The following is a 17,921-nucleotide window of genomic DNA, read 5'->3' as shown; positions in this document are numbered from 1 at the left end:
TTGTTTAACAGTGAAATATTGTAGTGAGGACTTTTTATTTTGAAACAGTTTTTGGCAGAGGAAGCAGTTGAACAGGATGTGTAGTCTTAATAGGGCCAGTTTGTATGCTTAAAGCCTGAGACTGGCAGTTGGTCCAGGTGGCCCGAACACCTGCCATAGGATTCTAATTGCTTAACGGCTCTATTGTGATGTCATCAGCCCATGTTAAGTCTATGGGGAAATTTTGACTAGTTTTTAATTAATAGTTTAAAAAGTATAAAAGTTACAAAGTTGAAAAATACAAAGCCCACATGTCCTAAGTAAGACCTACGTAACATAGTTTGAATGAAGTTTCTCGTTAAACGGTTTAAGCTGCATTAACTGGGCGTTAGAAGAAGAAGAAGAAGAAGAAGAAGAAAAAAGCCTTGGAATAACAGTACAGTGCATTTTCATGCACTGTAAAAAGCCTTGGAATAACAGTACAGTGCATTTTCATGCACTGTAATAATGTTAACCAAGTTATTATGCTAACTAGCATGCTAACAATGCTAAAATGCTCACTATGCTAACCATGTGACTTAGCTAACCTAGCTAATCATTTTTAGTAGTTATGATAACTATGCTAACTAACATGCTAACTATATTAACCATGTTACTTAGCTAACCTATCTAATCATTTTTAGCAGTTATGCTAACTATGCTAACATGCTAACTAATTTATGCAACATGCTAACTAGCATGCTAACTATGCTAACCATGTTACTTAGCTAACCTAGCTAATAATTTTTAGCAGTTATGCTAACTAGCATGCTAACATGCTAACTGGCAGTTGATCCAGGTGGCCTGAACACCTGCCATAGGATTCTAATTGCTTAACGGCTCTATTGTGATGTCACAGCCCAATGTTAAGTCTATGGGGAAATTTTGAGTAGTTTTTAATTAATAGTTTAAAAAGTATAAAAGTTACAAAGCTGAAAAATACATAGCCCACATGTCCTAAGTAAGACCTACGCAACGCAGTTTGAATGAAGTTTCTACGTTAAACGGTTGAAGCTGCATTAAATGAGTTAGAAGAAGAAGAAGAAGAAGAAGAAGAAGAAGAAGAAGAAGAAGAGAAGAAGAAGAAGCCTTGGAATAACAGAACAGTGCATTTTCATGCACTGTAATAATAAAATGCCTAGGAAGAACAGTACAGTGCATTTTCATGCACTGTAATTAAAATGCCAACCATATGACATAGACTATCTGTGGTGTTTTGCGAGCAAATAAAAATTGCAAATAGTATGCATAGGTACATCTAGATAGAAAGATCTAGAAGATCTAAAAGTAAAAAAAGCCTGACTGTTAGTCTTGTCGGGCCCAGGCTAGCTGCACATAATAAATCCCCTTGGTAGCTTATGTGCCATTTATTTTGTGAAACCGCAAAAGAAATACCCTGGAAATCCAGAGTTCATTCTGAGTAAACATGGTCTAGTGTTATCCAATTGCGTGCAGTGAGATTTTTAAATGCATGCGTGTTGCCGCCCCTCGAGTTGGGCCATTAAATTGTTCTTGGCCAGACCCTTAATCTTCATCTTCATCTTAATCTATCAGGATCTGGATTTTCCAGGCTACAAAAGAAACCAAGTCAATGCTAAATTCAGCCAGGATAACCAAGTAATCCTAGCTTGATCTGTTTTCAAGGTTTTGTGAAATACCCCTCAGATCAGATTTCACACTGGGCTAATGTCAGTGATCCAAACAGTGTGAGGCCAAGGCAGGGTCGGACTGGGAGCAAAATTCGGCCCTGCCAATTTTCTCCTGGATCGGCCCACCACTGGATCGACAACCCCCCCCAAAAAAAATAAAATTAAAATAAATAAATAAAAATAACAAACACACAGTATTATGCTGTAGCAACACTTCATAAACTGAACCCAAACATTTAGATTTGGACCTATTCCTAATCACAATAACACAGGGGTCCGGGGGTCTCTGTCTTTAAAATGATTTGAGAGGGACAGGATACAGGGATAGGCTACTAAAGACAGGCTTATCTTCTGTGTGTCTCACGTCATGTTACCCCATGCATTAAACCAGGGGTTCTCAAACTTTTGTGGGCCGGAGACCCCTCATGGAGTGGAAAATTCTCCAAGGACCCCTCAAAATTGCAACACATACAACTTAAGTTAATCATGTAGCTGTAGGCCTATAGCTTTTTTTCTGTTATGCTTATGTTATATGGATTTTAAAAACATAGAGTGCCAATACCACAATAGTCATGTTAGCACATTTTGACAGTATGTAGGATTTTTTTATTGTTGTTTCTTTGTCAAATGTAGGCCTATTGAACACATAGTGTTTGCTATAACTTTCATTTTGTTGGCGGTTAATTAATAGTAAAGTGTTTTGACATATAGATGTTTAATGCTGATACATTAAGACAATTTCATATTTTGTAGCAAACTTTGTCAGAGACCCCCTGACAATGTGCTGCCGACCCCACTTTGAGAACCACATTTATTTTTAAAAACCACATGTCACTGCTTGACTAAATGAAAAAGGCCACGGAACATGGACATCGTCATAGTTGACAGAAATTACGTTTTGTGCCAACATGTTGTAGAAACACAAACACAGCCTTTATTTGGTGCAAATCTTCTCCTTTACTTTGGTTATAGTCTGCTTTTCACATTAACTGTAGGCTATCACCACAAGTGTATACTAAGTTACTAACCTACAAGTTACTACCTAGTAAGTTGATAGCCTACTTTTTACCTGCATCGACTCGCGATTGATTGTGCATCTAATGGTAACACTCGGTGGAGAGACCCTTTCCAAGATTCACTTTCACTGTCGTTGTGAGCTATTAAAGGCTAGGCCTACTATATGGGAAATACTTTGACGTTCCTTTTGAGTAGGATCAGCTCCAAAAATGAAAGGGTTTTCTTTAACCTGTGCTACACATTTCCACCAAGTTGTGCGAAAATTGTAGGCTACCCGTTTTTATGTTGACAGAACCGCACTATAGCCTACATGGTGCAGTAAATGGAAGCTCTTGGTAGCGCGTGCAACTAACGTCTATAAAAACAATATATTTATGGAATAAAACTAGACCTCTGATTGCTGTTTACGGTTAAACTGCGATAATGTGAACACCAGCCAGAGGAGGGCACTTATACAGCCTAGGCTACCATGCACTCGAACTAGCGGCTGCTTGGACAAATCCACATGGGGGGTGGGGCAGGGTTGCGCGATCGTAACACACACTGAACCTGTCATGAAGAGGCCAAAATGATTGACCTGTCACCCCCAAGCCAAATGGATAACTTAAAAAGAAAAAAGAAAAAAAGTTTTGACATGTGGACCGGCCCACCGGGCATTTGCCCGGTTGTACAGAATACCAGTCCGAGCCTAGGCCAAGGTGAAGAATACGGGGAACTGGACTACCGCAGTTCTCCGATAATCAGTGGGGTACCTTTACAATTTCAGCCTCCCAGTTATCTGGATGAGAGGAACACTTATGAAGTTAATCAAGGCATAAATAATAACCATATAATAACCAATAACTCCACAAACTCATCTCTTCATTAGTCTCTGTAAACAATGAGTAAAAGACCGCCGTCTGTGCGGCTCCCTACCTATCAAACTATGTACATAACCGTTCAGTCCGCATCATGGCTTCTGCACATGTGCGATGCTATTCTCATACAGCAGGCACTGCACCATCTATACAGCACCATTTCTACGAAATGCGTGCCAACTCATTACACATGACCTCTTTGCCTTATATGGACCTACTGTCAGGACCTATCGTTTCATACAGACCTCTTAACATTTTTTTTTTTAAAAACACAGTCATATCTGTCTTTTGATAAGACACTCTTGTGATGGGTCAAAGCCACATTTCAAAGGGCTATGAATGAAGAGTAACCTTTTTTTTCCATTGTCTGAACGCAAATGACACAATGTCATGTTGGGACTGGCATACTAATGCCACCTAGTGGATAACAGAATTCTGTGTTCCTCTGATGCTGCAATAAGCAACTTCAAATCTTGACTGATAGAAGCACAGAAAATACTGCTATTTCCTCACCTCTCATCACATCCACTTGACTGACTTTGAGTCTGTCATGCAGTCCAAGGCTGGAACATGAAATATATGTTACCGCACACTGATAGACATGCAACAACATACATATTTTGAGTAGAAACACACATATTTTGAATAGCAACACAGCAAACATATTCATGAAAACAACTGTCAAAAAACGTGCTTTTTAAAAGTTGTTACTCAACCTTAGCGCATTCTCCCTGGTGAGGGCCACAGCCTCAGCACTCTGGTCCAGAGCCATCCCCCTGACCTTAAAGCCAAAGTGAAGATCATCAGAAGTAGAATTACAGTAAATACAGTAAACCTTTTGACATTTAGAGATATTCCCAAAAATTCAATAGAATTTCAATAATATCCCCAAAATGGTGAATGTTTGGGCTTACACTTTTAGCTAAGCCAGAGAGTATTTTTTTTCTTCCCGTTTTTGACATGACTGACAGACAGATACTTTATTGATCCCCAAGGGGAAATTAAATATTTTGACAAAGGCTAATTGATAAGAAACAATGTAGTTTCACAAAGGTGATGGAATTACAAAATAATACTATTTTATATATAAATATTGTATATTGAATAATCAGACAATTAAAAGTCATTTTCACCTACATCTGAATCATCAGGTCACAGTCACTATTGTCGGTGTTATTCTATTACTGTTGTTTACTGCTGTCGTCAATTTTGTTTTGTTATCTTTCTCTTCCAAAATCAACTTCTGATTCTTCACCATCACTGCTATCATTAGCAGGTTGGCTGTTGCTTGGTGAAAATTGACTACATGTGTATACCACACAGGAACAATACCATGTTCTTCTTCTTTCCATCCCCATGTTTCATTCAGTGGTGGATAATCTATCATCTGCTCTGCGCACTGATGGTATATGCATGCCTGATAACAACTTTGCTTTAAATTTTGGATTGTACTGTTTTCATCTGGAATTATTCCCACACTTGACTTGACTTTCTGCTTTTCATACATCCGAATTCTGGTGTCAACATGACTTTCACCTTTTTTGGCAGCAGTTTTAAAGAACTCCTTAGGCACCAGACAAATACCCTATGGATGTCAACGTGGATCCAACGTTGTTAAGTAAGATGTAGCATTCCAAATTCACAATCTTTTTTCATGGCTTCAATTTTCCAATACCGAATGGAAAATATGTTGTATCGCAACCCGTAATGCAGTGGTATGCTGGAAGAACAGCACCAGCTTCCAAACCTATTTTTGCACAGATTAACTCAATATAAACTCATAAGAACCGCTTAATTAACTAAGTGTATGCTGAACAGATTTGTCTTGAGACCCCTCTTGAAAGACCCAAAACTATCACAGGAACGGAGAGCACTGGGCAACTCATTCCACCAACGAGGAACCACTGAGGAAAAGAGTACTGAATTTGACCTAATGTTTATGGCTGGTCGACGCAACAGATGCTCATCAGATGACTGCAGTGGGCGGTCGGGGATGTACAGCTGGATCATAGAATTGAGATAGCAGGAAGCAGGATCCAGTAAGTGTTCTATAGGCCAAGGAGAGAGATTTAAAATGTATTCTGGTCACTATAGATAGATAGATAGATACTTTATTGATCCCCAGGGGAAATTCAAGGTCTCAGTAGCATACAGACATCACATTCACATTCACATTCAAGTAATTAAAAGTATATAATATAAAATGCGAAGTAAAAAGTAAACAAAAGACGTAGAAAAAAAACACAAAGACACGGAGCTACGTCGACATGCTGCCACTCTTGTCGGCGCAATGGAGAGGAGAGGAGTTACGTGTCCTCTTTGACTGATTGAAGACCAGGCGTGCTGCAGCATTCTGAATCATTTGCAACGGTCTACGCAATCAGGCAGGCCAGCTAACAGTGAAACACAATAGTCCAGTTTAGAAATAAAAGGTAGTAAAGGACAAACTGACATGATTTTGCAATTGAAGCTACTGTACATGCAGAGAAATTAAGTCGGTCATCAATTACGAAGCCCAAGTTACGTGCCGATCTAGTTGTGTTCAGTGAATGAGTCAAGCTGGATGTTAATGTGTTGGGGAATAGCCATTTCAGCTGGAAACACCAAAAGCTCAGTTTTGGGGAGATTAAGTTGAAGGTGCCGCTCTTTCATCTGGACTGAAATATCCTTAGTCCTCAGGTGGGAAAAACAGGTAAAGTTGAGTATAATCCGTATAGCAGAGGGACAAATCCATGGGAGCGAATGGTCTCACCCAAGGAAGTGGTGTAAATAGAGCCCTAATACTGATCCTTGAAGCACACCTGTAGTGAGGTCATGAGACTTTGATACCAGTTCCTGCCAAGACACACTGAGAGAACGCCCTTTAAGGTAGGATTCAAACCAGTCAAGATCTTTCCCAGAAACTCCCAGTTCAGATAGTGTAGAAAGGAGAATGTCATGGTTTACACTACAGTATCAAAGGCTGCAGGTAAGTCTAATAGAATTAATACTGATTATTGAGCAGAGGACTTAGTGTAACGGATGCCAGCTAGCATAGCTGTGTGTGTGGAACGTTAGTAAACCTCACTCCCTGACGCCTCAAGAGTAGTCCTGTCATGAAAGCTAGTAGCCTGAGCTTTCAGCTTGATTGTCAGCACGCTCGACTCCCGATCCGAGATGCTGCTGTTGGCGGGCTTGAGTCGGGGCGTGTGCACGGCTGAACCACGCAGATTCAACACAACACAGGTTACATTACCTACAGTACTATCAATGTTTCAGTCACAGACAGAAGAGCAGTTTCAGTAGAATGGCCACTCTTGAAACCAGACTGCATAGGGCCTAGCAGGTTGTTCTGATACAGGAAGTCACAGATATGCTTGAAGACCACTTTCTCCAAAACCAACAAGAAAGGAAGAAGAGAGACCGGTCTGTAGTTCTTCACATCAATTGGATGAAGCGTACCGGTAATTTTTTTTAGCAAATGCGTAACCCTTGCCTGTTTAAATAAGAAGGAACTATTCCAGAACTGAGTGAAGTATTAAATGCATGCGTGACTGCCGGCAGAACAGCAGGTGCTATAGACGTGACAGGATCCAAAGGGCATGTTGTTGGATGACTTCGCGGAAGCAGTAGAGAAAACTCTTCATCAAGAGGAGAGAAAAAGTCCAACAATGCACAGGGAAAAGCTCTCCTTATAGGCTCATCAAACTAAGCACTTATTTTAGCAACTTTCAGTGAAAATGTTGCAAAGTCATCTGCTGACAGTGAAGTAGCTGATGGTGGTGGTGGAGGATTGAGAAGAGACTTGAAAGTTGAAAAAAAGTTGTCTACCGTCAGTCAGTGGCGCTCTCAATCTTCCTTTGATATAATGCCTTTTTGCAAGAGTAACAGTGAATGAAAAAGATAGCAAAGACTGGTAGTTACTAACATCATTTTCATCTCTGGATTTACGCCATTTCCTCTCAGCAGTTCTAAGTATTACTATTATTAATAAATTAATAGTAACAATACATCTAGCTGAGTGCTAAAATAGTATTTTTTGTAATTCCATCATCTTTATGTAACTATATTGTTTCTTATTCAATTAACGTTGGTCAAAATGTGTTTGAATAGAAAGAAAACCTCTCTACTTTAGCCGAAAGTGTAGGCCTAAAAATTCACAATGTTTCGAATATTATTGGTTTTATATTGAATTTTTGGGAAAATGTCTAAATGCCAGAAGTTTTCATCTGTTTTTGAACTGTATTTAACCTGTAAGAGGTTTATGTTCAAAGGAAATTTGATTATTTCTGATATTTGACAAATTTCTGACAAAATCATTGTTTTTTGACTGATTTTAAAAAAAGTATGTTAAAAAACACTTAGGGTTTTAAAATCATATATATTTGATAGAAAAGCACAGTTTCTTGCTATAATGACACTGTTTTGACTGGAAATGTCCCTTTAGCATAGCCAAAAGTTTGTAAAAATGTGCCATTTTTGACTAAGGCCACCATGTTAAGCATAAAAGTGACCAAGACCACAGAGACATGGGAGAATGCAATATTCACGTGACAAATACAAAACAGAGCTGCCAGAGTGATTCGCATGGCATGTTTACAATGCATCTCATTTCACATTTGATTCACATTTCAGCAGTAGTGGTGCAGTTAGGGATTGAGAGCTACTACAGCATATAAGAGGGACACAGTAATACAAACACAAATAAAAAAAAAAAACAGAAACAGAAAAGAGAGAGGGGCTCTAATTTAAAAGCTGCTCAAAGTGCAAAGTCAGTCTATGACTATGTTTACATGCACAGTATCCAGTTATAGGCTTATATTCAGCTGTCCAAGTTTTTCAATGTTCTAACATTTGTATTAAAGTTTAGAGGTCACAACCAGGAACCAGCTCATCTTTGACTATTTAAATGGAATACATAAATGGGTAAGATTACCTGTGTGAGACTATGCAACAGACTCAGGGAGATTGCTCCAGAGCCACAGCCCACCTCCAGGAAGCTCAAAGTGTCCATATCTTCGCTTGCAATGCCACAGTCTTTGAGGTCTGCCAGAATGAGGCCCACCAGCTCCTAGGACACACAAGTGCAACACTCTCCTTAGAAAGATACCTGTGCTCCTCCATACACACCAACACAAGCGTAAGTCCATTTGGGAAAATTTGTGCAGGCCTACTGGCTCTTTTATGTCTGTTCTCACATGCACATGCGAGACCATGCACTTATGTGTCACGAGTCTATAGCCAAGTATCAAAATTTCAATGCAAAATAAATTGGTTAATCAATGATATCACAAGTGTTAATTGCACAGGCAAAATGAATACATGGCACTTTAGATTTTGAGGAGCAAATATGTCGTAGGAGTTTTCCCCCTCTGTGAGTGAGTTATGCCATCCTTACACCAAAAGACTTTAAAACGATTTTTGAAAGACTGCAGTCTCAGACATTCTCACATCTAAAGACAAGTCTTAGAGTTTTTAAGTCACAGACTAGTCACAGACTATGACTTTACAATGGCTAGGGGTCTTGCAGGGTCACTACGTATTTACAAGACTGCAACTATCCCTTAAAATTATTTCTCATCGTGCACTGGATATCAGGAATTCAACAACCTAGTCTACTCATATCAAAGTCACATTTTCATGTTTCTGCAGCATTGCTTCATGTGTGACATCCCTAACCGGTATACAGACATAGTTAGACATAGTGGTGTCCGATACTGCAAAATGTGGTATTAAAACCTCACTCCCCGATGTCTTATGGCCACCTTACACCAAACAACTTTGACAAGATTTGGAAAAGATTCTTGAAAGATTGTAGTCTTTTGACTAATGCCCCCCATTCTGGCTTTACTCAAAAGACTCCAATCTTTCAAGAATCTTTCCCAAATCTTGTCAAAGTTGTTTGGTGTAAGGAGGCCATTAGGAGTAGTGCTGGCAAGAGAGCTAACAGCCTGGGGTTTCAGCTCGATTGTCAACATGCTCAACCCCCGATCCGAGGTGTTGCTGTTTGTGGGTTCGAGTCCAGGCGTGTACAGGGCTGAACTGTGCGGTCCAACAAAACACAGGTTACATTTGCAAGATGTGAAAGGAGTGGTGTTTGCACGACTGTAGGCTAGACCTTGGTGAAACAGGAGCAACGCATTGTGAACTTGGATAAACTGAAATTAAATTATACAACAATTGGGTTCTATGGAACTATTTATTTGTTTCTGATTGGCCGAGAGACGTTCCATGAGTTGGAATATCCCTGGACATTTCAACTCAGACTTTGCACAGCTAATAATAAATCACTCCGCGATACAATGCAAAGATTTGACACAATGTTCTCATCCCAGCTCTCCACTATTTTAAGCAATGGGTTACTCCTTAGCAAACCATAACGAAACAGTGCTTCACCACATCTGTGGATTAAGCCACACAGTCAACTCAATGTAAGTACCGGTAAGATAAACGAGGATGCTAATTGTTCTCAGCATTGCCAGCATTGTGTAGGGCCTATAATATGATTGTCACTTGGAGGAGACTTGTAGATCACTAACGTTAGCATAGTTAGCTAACCGCTGCTAACGTGCTAGCATCGTGTCAGAAAAACAGATGGGGCTGTGAACAGTAGTGTAACTTATTCACCATAAATTAATAAAGTTGAGTGGTTCTGCAATGTAGGCTATGTTTCCGTTTTTTTTTGCAGTACCATGTCCCTTACATGACATGGCCCAGCGTCCTTGTAACATGCATGCAGCAAAGCTAGATATGAATGTGATTTCAGCCCGACTTTCAACATTTCTTTCAAGACACGTAAACCACAAAGACCTGTAACAAGGGGTTTGGAATGTTGGTTACCTAGCAACCAAGACGCTGTCTATAGACCCTTTCAAGAGAGTTCCATTATCAGCATCATAGTTGGCCCCACAAGACTTCCTTTTTAACATTCCATATGTTATCTTAATGCAAAGGAAGTAGATTGGGGCCCAAATAGAACGTTCAAGCATTGTTTTTGTTTTTATTGTTGAAAAGGGAACTATTTTTGATGCGTAAGAACGATGTCGAAATTAACATGTTTAAACAATAATGGGGTGTTTTCAGATTATTTAGTTTGTGGTAGAATTGTTGTATAAAAGCAATAAGGCACTCGTGATCGTGGGATTGGTCATGGATATTCCCACGGCTGTTGTTGCCTACGGCCGAACAACACCCGTGGGAATATCCATGACCAACCCCACTCTCAGTCGTGCTATATTGCTTAAGTATCCATCTCATCACGCTATTATCGATCCGATACCAATACCAATGTTGGTATTAACACTATCTATATTTGGATCGATATACCCACCTCTAATCTGAAAGCTAGATTGCTAGACCGCATTGTCCGTCGAGTTCTATTAGGTAGCATATGTGAACACGACCACTATATTGCTGGGGGCAAACACCTTACTGTATATGGGCAACACTTGCCGGCAATCAGAGACACCTGTCTGATTTCTAATCAGAGACACCTATTTCTCCATTGGCCTCCAGTGATTGTTGCCCACCATGATGGCGGCTTGACGTATATTTACATTCGATCTGGAGCCCAATGCAGTATCTAGCTTTCTAATAGATGTGTGGTAGGACAGTGAAGCGTGGCTTCAGCACAGCCAGCAGACCTGCCCACACAGTTGCTGACTGCGCTGTACCAGAGATTTAGGGTGTACTTGTTGCTTTTTTCATTTATTCAGATTTTTGAGTCCCTTTTCTGTGTTCTGACAAACTCAAAACACATATTCCTTTTGCTTTACAAGAAACTTTAAAGTTACCCTGACTGGAATGGCGAGATGATGCTTCTTGAACCTTGAAGCTTTCCAGCAAGATGTGTTGGAAAGTGGTTCATTTTGAGGCTTTAAATGCACTCTAGGGCCACCTGCTGGTCAATGAAAATACAATGCAATGCTTTGTTTTGCAAATTCATTCATATTAAACATTTGCCAAATTTTGAAGTACTCATGCGCAGTAATTTTATAAAAATGTCAGGTAAATGTCAGCTCTGTAGGGCATTTTATTGAAGAATATAGTACCAAAATCACACTAGGCTACTGCACAATCTCCAAACAAGTGACTGACACAAGAGTTTGAGAGGGGACATGAGACATCATAGCATTGAAATGCTTCGTTTGAGATGAACCAGATGAACCACTTCTCAAAGCAGTGGATTTAAATGAAGCTTCGGATGTAATCTGTGACGTATTTTCACTTAAATGATACAAGCCATATATCAACCGTAACATCAACTCAGACAACCTGAAGTTTTGATCCAACAGCTGCTCTCAACTTGATAGCAATTATTTTAGGGTTTCAAAACTACTTTTAGGCTACGTTTATACGGTGACGATGAAAAGAGAAGACGCAGAAGTGGCGTCTCGTCTTCATTTTTTTATTCGCGTTTAGGCGAGCATTCTCAGGGGAAATCTTTGTTTATATGAAGACGCAAGAGTATGTGATATTCGATTGGATATGCATTCCAGACCGCTGGGTGGTGGTGTGATAGAACCCGCACGCCACGCCGCAGACATTCTAATTTGACAGTTTAGCCAGAGAGGTAATCAAGGATCTTTGGTTTAGCCTTTTAGGCGAGACGCAACCCGGTCGTCTTCAAAACTCTACACTCTGGAAGGAGTCTTCAGATTTTTCGTCTTCAAGCCCCCGATGGCGGGGTCGCCGTGTAAACGAAAGGCACTTATGATCAAATATTTTGTCGTCTTCCTTCGCAATCGTCCTCGTATAAACGGCCCCCCTAAGTTAGCCATGTGGCCCCTCTTGGTTTTAAACAAAGGCACCCTCCCCTCCCCCAATGAAATGCTAATGTACTGGTTCCAAGGGATCCACAAGACAAAGGATGTTACCTTGCTATAATGTATCCATGTGTTATGAAATGTAAATATATTCATGTTTGGCATCATTGTAATAGTCTCAGTACAAGGATTGTAATGATTTGATTGTGAGAATGTTTGGAACATTCTATAAGTGATATTTCTGATATAGATATCTCTCCTCATGCTGTTCAGATAAGAATGCATAGGTGTGAAGTAGGTGTGAGTAAGTGTGTCTGATGGCATGTGGAGAACCAACCAAGTGGGCTTGTTTTGCCGCCAATTCTCTCTTTGTTTAACCCATACAAAAGTGACTAACTTGCATTGTTTGTCAGAAGAATGATGGAGAACTGAAGAAGAGAGAGAGAGGTTGATCCAGCAGAGGCCATGGCCTCTGTGCCATGGCCTACATAGACCATTTTTTACCCTCTCTGCTTGTAACAGAATAAACCTGATTCCTGAGTGTTCCTGAAGTTTGCCAGTCTAAGTTCATATTAAGTAATTATTCACCACAATTACTTTCAAACTCCAGTATCCCTTGTGTTGCTTCAATATGCTTAAAATATGAGTTAAAGGTAAACACAGTTTGCGTGTGTGTGTTTGTGTGTGTTTGTGTGGCTAGGTGCCAGAGAGAACTAGCTTGCCCACCTCTGTTTCAGGACGTGGTATAAACACAGGTGGTTTCATTTTTAGAGTGATGTCTCTGAAGTCCCACTCCTCAATCACATACTGCACCGGCATCCTGAAGCACAGACATTGTTATGAGGTCACAAGCATACTTTCACAAGTCAATGTCTTAAAGCACTCCAATGCTGAAATGTGTGGCTGCTTTGTAATGGAATGGTTCTTCTATGCTGCTTTGAGCATGTGAACAAGTCAGAGCTGGTACCTAGTGAGCCGTTTATGACAAAGTTTCCAGATCCTGTCTAGCTGTGCTTGGGAGAGCATCTGTGTAAGCCCCTTCCTGCTGAGGCTGTTTAGCTAGAGAGAAACAGATTGAAAATGAATCATCAGAAAAGACAGGACCAAAGTACAACGAACAGTCAACAGAAACAATATATGATATAAGACATTATATTTTCTTCACTGCCAACTCCAGTAGGGCAGCAATTTTCTGCTAATCTATTTATTGCACACACCCTGTTTTCATGTCACAATTGAGCTGACAGATACAAACCAAGTTAGGAGGACTTACAGTCTTGTGGCCTAGCACGTGTGAAATTATGTATTCACTGGAAAGGTGAGGTTCAGGGACTCCGGCCACCTGAAAACGAGCACCCCATTTGGTCAGAGCCTGTTCCACTGTAAATCCTGTTGATATGGGCAGAGTTACATCTCCAACACCACATGCTGTTGACACCTGTACAAGAAACAAGGTTCTGATCAAACCAAGGAGTGTCACAGTGCAATGGCTAACCCGTTTACTTTTTATTGAGTCTTCTTTAAAAAACTGTCTCTAGCTAGCCTAAACCAGAAATGTCATGTCTCCCATGTAGGTCTAAACTATGTAATAGTAATGCCAATTTTTGGTGTCGTCTCTACTTCTCAGCAGCAGCACCACTCCCTCATTCATTCATTCATTCATTCTTCAGTGAAGATTCAAAGGACTGACCTGTCGCGATACAACACTGTTTCTTTGGTGAAGAAATCTGCCAAAGTTTTTAAGTCTGAATAACATTATGGACGGTTAATAATTACTGAGATACATCCTCAGCTCAAGGTCGCACTCTTCCACGAATAACCTGTGGTCGCATCAAACTGCACATGTTCATTTTGGGTCACTTTCTTAATCATTACACGCTGTCAAAATAAAGGTCGCTAAAACTTCTTTCGATCTCGCCCGCCCGCTTCTTGACAATTTTTTGCTCCCTTTGGGCAGGCTTTTTGGAGTCCTTAATGCATTTCACTGTCATCAATACACGTTAATTTCATACAAATCTAAAAAAAAAAACCTGATGAAATGTATCCCAACCAAACGGCAATATTTCGTAGGATAAATACTGTGCCATGTTGAGAACTTCCACATTCTTTGCTTTATGAAAGCTACTTTTATTTTTACAACGTCGAAATTTGAACCGGAAGTTAATGTCCTTGTTATTATTTTCTAGCAATGTACATTAAAACATGGGTACAAAAAGTAGGATCGAGTGCATCTTCTTCAGTGAATTTCATCCTACTTTAGGACCGAAGATTACATACCAGGTAGGCTTTGAAACACCTCTTTCAAACCACCACAAGAAGAAACTCCTTTAGCTAACGTAAAGCTTGTGACAGCTCCGTGGCCACGGATTGACTGGCTGGGGTTTGGTCAATGTCAATGTATGAGATGTTCTGTTAAATATTGTAATGTCATTATTTAGTTTTGCCAACTAAAACGCTTACACTGTCCACAGGTCCCCGAGGAATACATTTCAAGAGAGCTTTTTGATACTGTTCAGGTTTATATCATAACTAAACCAGAACTGCAAAATAAGCTCATCACAGTGTACGTATCCTGGGTATTTGGGGTCACTTCAAGATAAACTTTTGTCACGTTGTTCTTTCATTCCGATCTTATTTTTGTTTCCTTATACAGCACGGCAATGGGGAAGAAGCTGATTGGTTGCCCTGTTTGTATTGAGCACAAGAAGTACAGTCGCAATGCTCTTCTCTTTAACCTGGGCTTGGTGTGTGATGCTCAGACAAAGACTTGTGCCCTGGAACCTATAGTGAAAAAGTTGTCAGGATACCTCACTACCCTGGAGGTATGCATGATTTCTCAGAAATGTTAATGTTCCTTGAGTTAGCACAGAATACCAACCCTCATGCCACTCAGATCGATGGCATACATTTCAGCAGAAATATCATTTTCATGGTCCTCTGGCACCCTTTCCATTTACCATCCTGTCTTATCTGCTTAATTCAACAGCTTGAGAGTGGTTTCATATCTAATGAGGAGAGCAAGCAGAAACTGTTACCAATTATGTCCACGCTCCTGGAAGACCTCAATGCCGATGGCTCCTGCACTCTACCCATTGGTATTTATTGCGGTACTTGCATGCATGGCAGTTTGTTGTTGCCTATGCCTCAATGTCAGGTTTACTCCTTACACCCCTGTCTTATTGTCCTTTCCCCTCTTCCATTGTAGATGAATCTAACACAATCCATCTTAAGCTAATTGAGCTGAGGAAGGATCCAGTCATTGTGCAGGAGTATGACGTGCCTGTATTTACCCAAAACAAAGATTATTTTATCAAGACCCAGTGGGATCTTACTACTCAGCAGGTCAGTAAACGACTGTAATGATTATGAGGAAACAAACTGGAAGAATAGATGGATTACTTTATCAATATAAATGATTAAATCTAATCTTTGAAGTTGTAATTATCTTGTGATTGTTATAGTATTTATAATCATTTAATAACAAAATAGTAAGAGAAGGATTGGTTCATGACGAACTTGAACAAGTCACAAGGTTGTTGAATTTGCCATAGATCTTGCCTTACATTGATGGATACAGACACATCCAGAAGATCTCAGCAGAAGCTGATGTGGAGCTAAACCTGGTTCGGATAGCAGTACAGAACCTTCTGTGAGTACTTCATTATTCATGCCACACACCATTGAACTGATCACTTTGATCAATAGCACAGTAATAATATAACCATGTATATGTTCATCTGTGAGTGGTAAAAGTGTTCTCTTTCTCAGGTATTATGACGTTGTCACCTTAGTGTCAATATTTCAGGTAAGGTGAGAGTTTTATTGCATTTTCCTAGATGATTAAGTATTCGGTGGAGTTGAATCCTGCCCAGCCAACACACATTCTCTTTTTCTGCAGTATTCCAATGTGTACTGCACCACCCCTGACGTCCAGACACTTATTGATGACAAGTCTCTTCAAGAGGAATGCCTGGATTATGTCTGTAAAGCAGGTACGCTGAGACCCAAGACTCTGTATACCTATATGATCATATAATTTAAATAAAGAGACAGTATGCAACATGTTTTTATAGGTGACTAGTAATGGTATCCTCCTCTAATCCATTTTCCTGGTATGTAGTCATGTACAAGACACACCTGTTGTTCTCACCCTCTATGCTTTACACATGTGTTTGTGTGTGTGTGTTTCAGGACAGCGGGCTAGTCTGAGGGATGTGTTTCTGTTGTATTGTGGTCTGACTCCTGGAACCACAGTTCGAGACCTTTGCTCACGCTATTCTCTGCAACTTCAAAGGGTCGATGAAAGGTATGAAGGCCATTCCTTGTATTACCTCCTTCTCTCTCTGTGTCTGTTTCCTGACTCTGTGTGTTTGTGTGTGTGTGTGTGTGTGTGTGTGTGTGTGTGTGTGTGTGTGAAATTACCAATTAAAGGTACACTATGCAATATATTTACCTTAAAGGAGAAATTCGGACGATTTTTACATGGATCTTGATCACTAGACGTCGCCGAGTACTGTCGATAGAAATAAAAAATGACCAAAATCGGTGCTACTGAACTGGAGTAGCTCTAGCTAATGGCCAGTACTTCCAGTCAGCTACAATGCTAGGTCTGGGGCATCATCTAAACGTGCCTTTTTTGCCTTTTGTGACAAAACAATGCATTTTCTACTCATTAGCTGTGAAGAAACCGCCTAAATTCAAAGTTTGTGCTGAATACCTGAAACTGCATAGAATCCAAATGAGAAGTAGCCATGTGTAAATGTTTTTCAGTGTAGTGTATTTGTGTGTTTGCATATAGGAAACTGATCCAATTTGGGTTGACCAAGGGTCTGATTCGCCGCCTGCAGAAGTACCCGGTGAAAGTCATTAGGGATGAGCGTAGTCGCCCTCCACGCCTCTACACTGGCTGCCATAGCTACGATGAGATCTGCTGCAAAACTGGTGAGAGATTTTTTGTGTTGTTTTGGTTTTAGAAGCTACCAAGGTCAAGATAAAGGGAGCAATAATTGTCATCCCTTCGAAATAGATTAGTTTTGCAATAGATTTTAGTAAATTATTTTCTTTCTTTGTAATGACTGTGTCAACTATGTTTTCCTTCATGTTAAAGTCCTCTATGCGTATTCTTTTGTTGTTGATTTTTTCAGGAATGAGCTACAGGGAGCTGGATGAGCGATTGGAGAATGATCCAAACATAATAATTTGCTGGAAATGAGTACTGACGGGATGTGTTCACCAATGGGGCCTCTTTATTGGTCTGAAATGAAGTCTGATAGCTCTCTCAGCTTTCATACACAGTGAGCGTCAGCCGAGGACATGAATCTGTGTTTGGGTTCTACCAGCATTGCTGCAGGAGGATGGTGGGGAACTGCAATTGAATGGCACAGAATGTGGCACTGGTCCTCGCACACTAACTGTTTTATACTGACAATTTTATGTGACCAGGACGGTTAAGAGTGGTCCATTAAAGATTCATGTTTGTGCATGACAAACCCCCGACACAAAGCATATTGTCCTGGAAACTTTGAACTCACCTACAACATTGCAGCAGGCTTTTTCTGTGTTGTAGCCCACTGTTTAATTAAACTGTTAATTAAAGTGAGGATATTAATAATCAGGTTTACTGTGTGAACTAAAGA

General features: G+C 40.2%; 2 protein-coding genes across 3 annotated transcripts in view; one reads left to right on the top strand and one right to left on the bottom strand.

Annotated features, from left to right (window-relative positions):
• The window catches only part of hemk1 (HemK methyltransferase family member 1), a 31,472-nt gene extending 17,314 nt beyond the window's left edge, over positions 1-14,158 (bottom strand). Inside the window, exons 1-7 of the mRNA XM_048254914.1 lie at positions 13,976-14,158; positions 13,559-13,723; positions 13,253-13,344; positions 13,012-13,105; positions 8,457-8,591; positions 4,258-4,322; positions 4,055-4,104 (exon numbers count right to left, since the gene is read on the bottom strand). Of these exons, the coding sequence (XP_048110871.1) occupies positions 4,055-4,104; positions 4,258-4,322; positions 8,457-8,591; positions 13,012-13,105; positions 13,253-13,344; positions 13,559-13,723; positions 13,976-14,041 (667 nt within the window). The 5' untranslated portion in view covers positions 14,042-14,158. The remainder of the gene's footprint in view (positions 1-4,054; positions 4,105-4,257; positions 4,323-8,456; positions 8,592-13,011; positions 13,106-13,252; positions 13,345-13,558; positions 13,724-13,975) is intronic.
• A 274-nt stretch (positions 14,159-14,432) lies between these two features.
• Positions 14,433-17,896, top strand: nprl2 (NPR2 like, GATOR1 complex subunit). Of its 2 annotated transcripts, XM_048255861.1 has the most exons (11): positions 14,433-14,565; positions 14,757-14,848; positions 14,939-15,107; positions 15,272-15,380; positions 15,491-15,627; positions 15,837-15,934; positions 16,054-16,090; positions 16,184-16,277; positions 16,477-16,591; positions 17,084-17,226; positions 17,430-17,896. In XM_048255861.1, the coding sequence occupies exons 1-11, from the start codon at positions 14,488-14,490 to the stop codon at positions 17,495-17,497; spliced, it is 1,140 nt and encodes a 379-aa protein (XP_048111818.1). In that variant the 5' UTR covers positions 14,433-14,487; the 3' UTR covers positions 17,498-17,896. The 2 variants fall into 2 exon arrangements, with proteins under 2 accessions (XP_048111818.1, XP_048111819.1); XM_048255862.1 differs by lacking the exon at positions 14,757-14,848 and having other exon boundaries at positions 14,468-14,565.
• Positions 17,897-17,921: the final 25 nt, after the last annotated feature.

The sequence above is a fragment of the Alosa alosa genome, chromosome 10, assembly GCF_017589495.1.
Source record: "Alosa alosa isolate M-15738 ecotype Scorff River chromosome 10, AALO_Geno_1.1, whole genome shotgun sequence".
Taxonomy (NCBI): domain Eukaryota; kingdom Metazoa; phylum Chordata; class Actinopteri; order Clupeiformes; family Clupeidae; genus Alosa; species Alosa alosa.
The sequence above is the reverse complement of the archived record's forward strand: the minus strand, read 5'-3'. Positions and strand labels throughout refer to the sequence as shown.

What these genes read in the sequence shown, in the direction of transcription:
- nprl2 (XM_048255861.1), top strand. Translation starts at nt 14,488, where the DNA reads ATGGGTACAAAAAGTAGGATCGAGTGCATCTTCTTCAGTGAATTTCAT. An exon ending in CAAAATAAGCTCATCACAGT is followed by an intron (nt 14,849 to 14,938) that starts GTACGTATCCTG and finishes TTCCTTATACAG; the next exon opens with CACGGCAATGGGGAAGAAGC. An exon ending in ATAGCAGTACAGAACCTTCT is followed by an intron (nt 15,935 to 16,053) that starts GTGAGTACTTCA and finishes TCTCTTTCTCAG; the next exon opens with GTATTATGACGTTGTCACCT.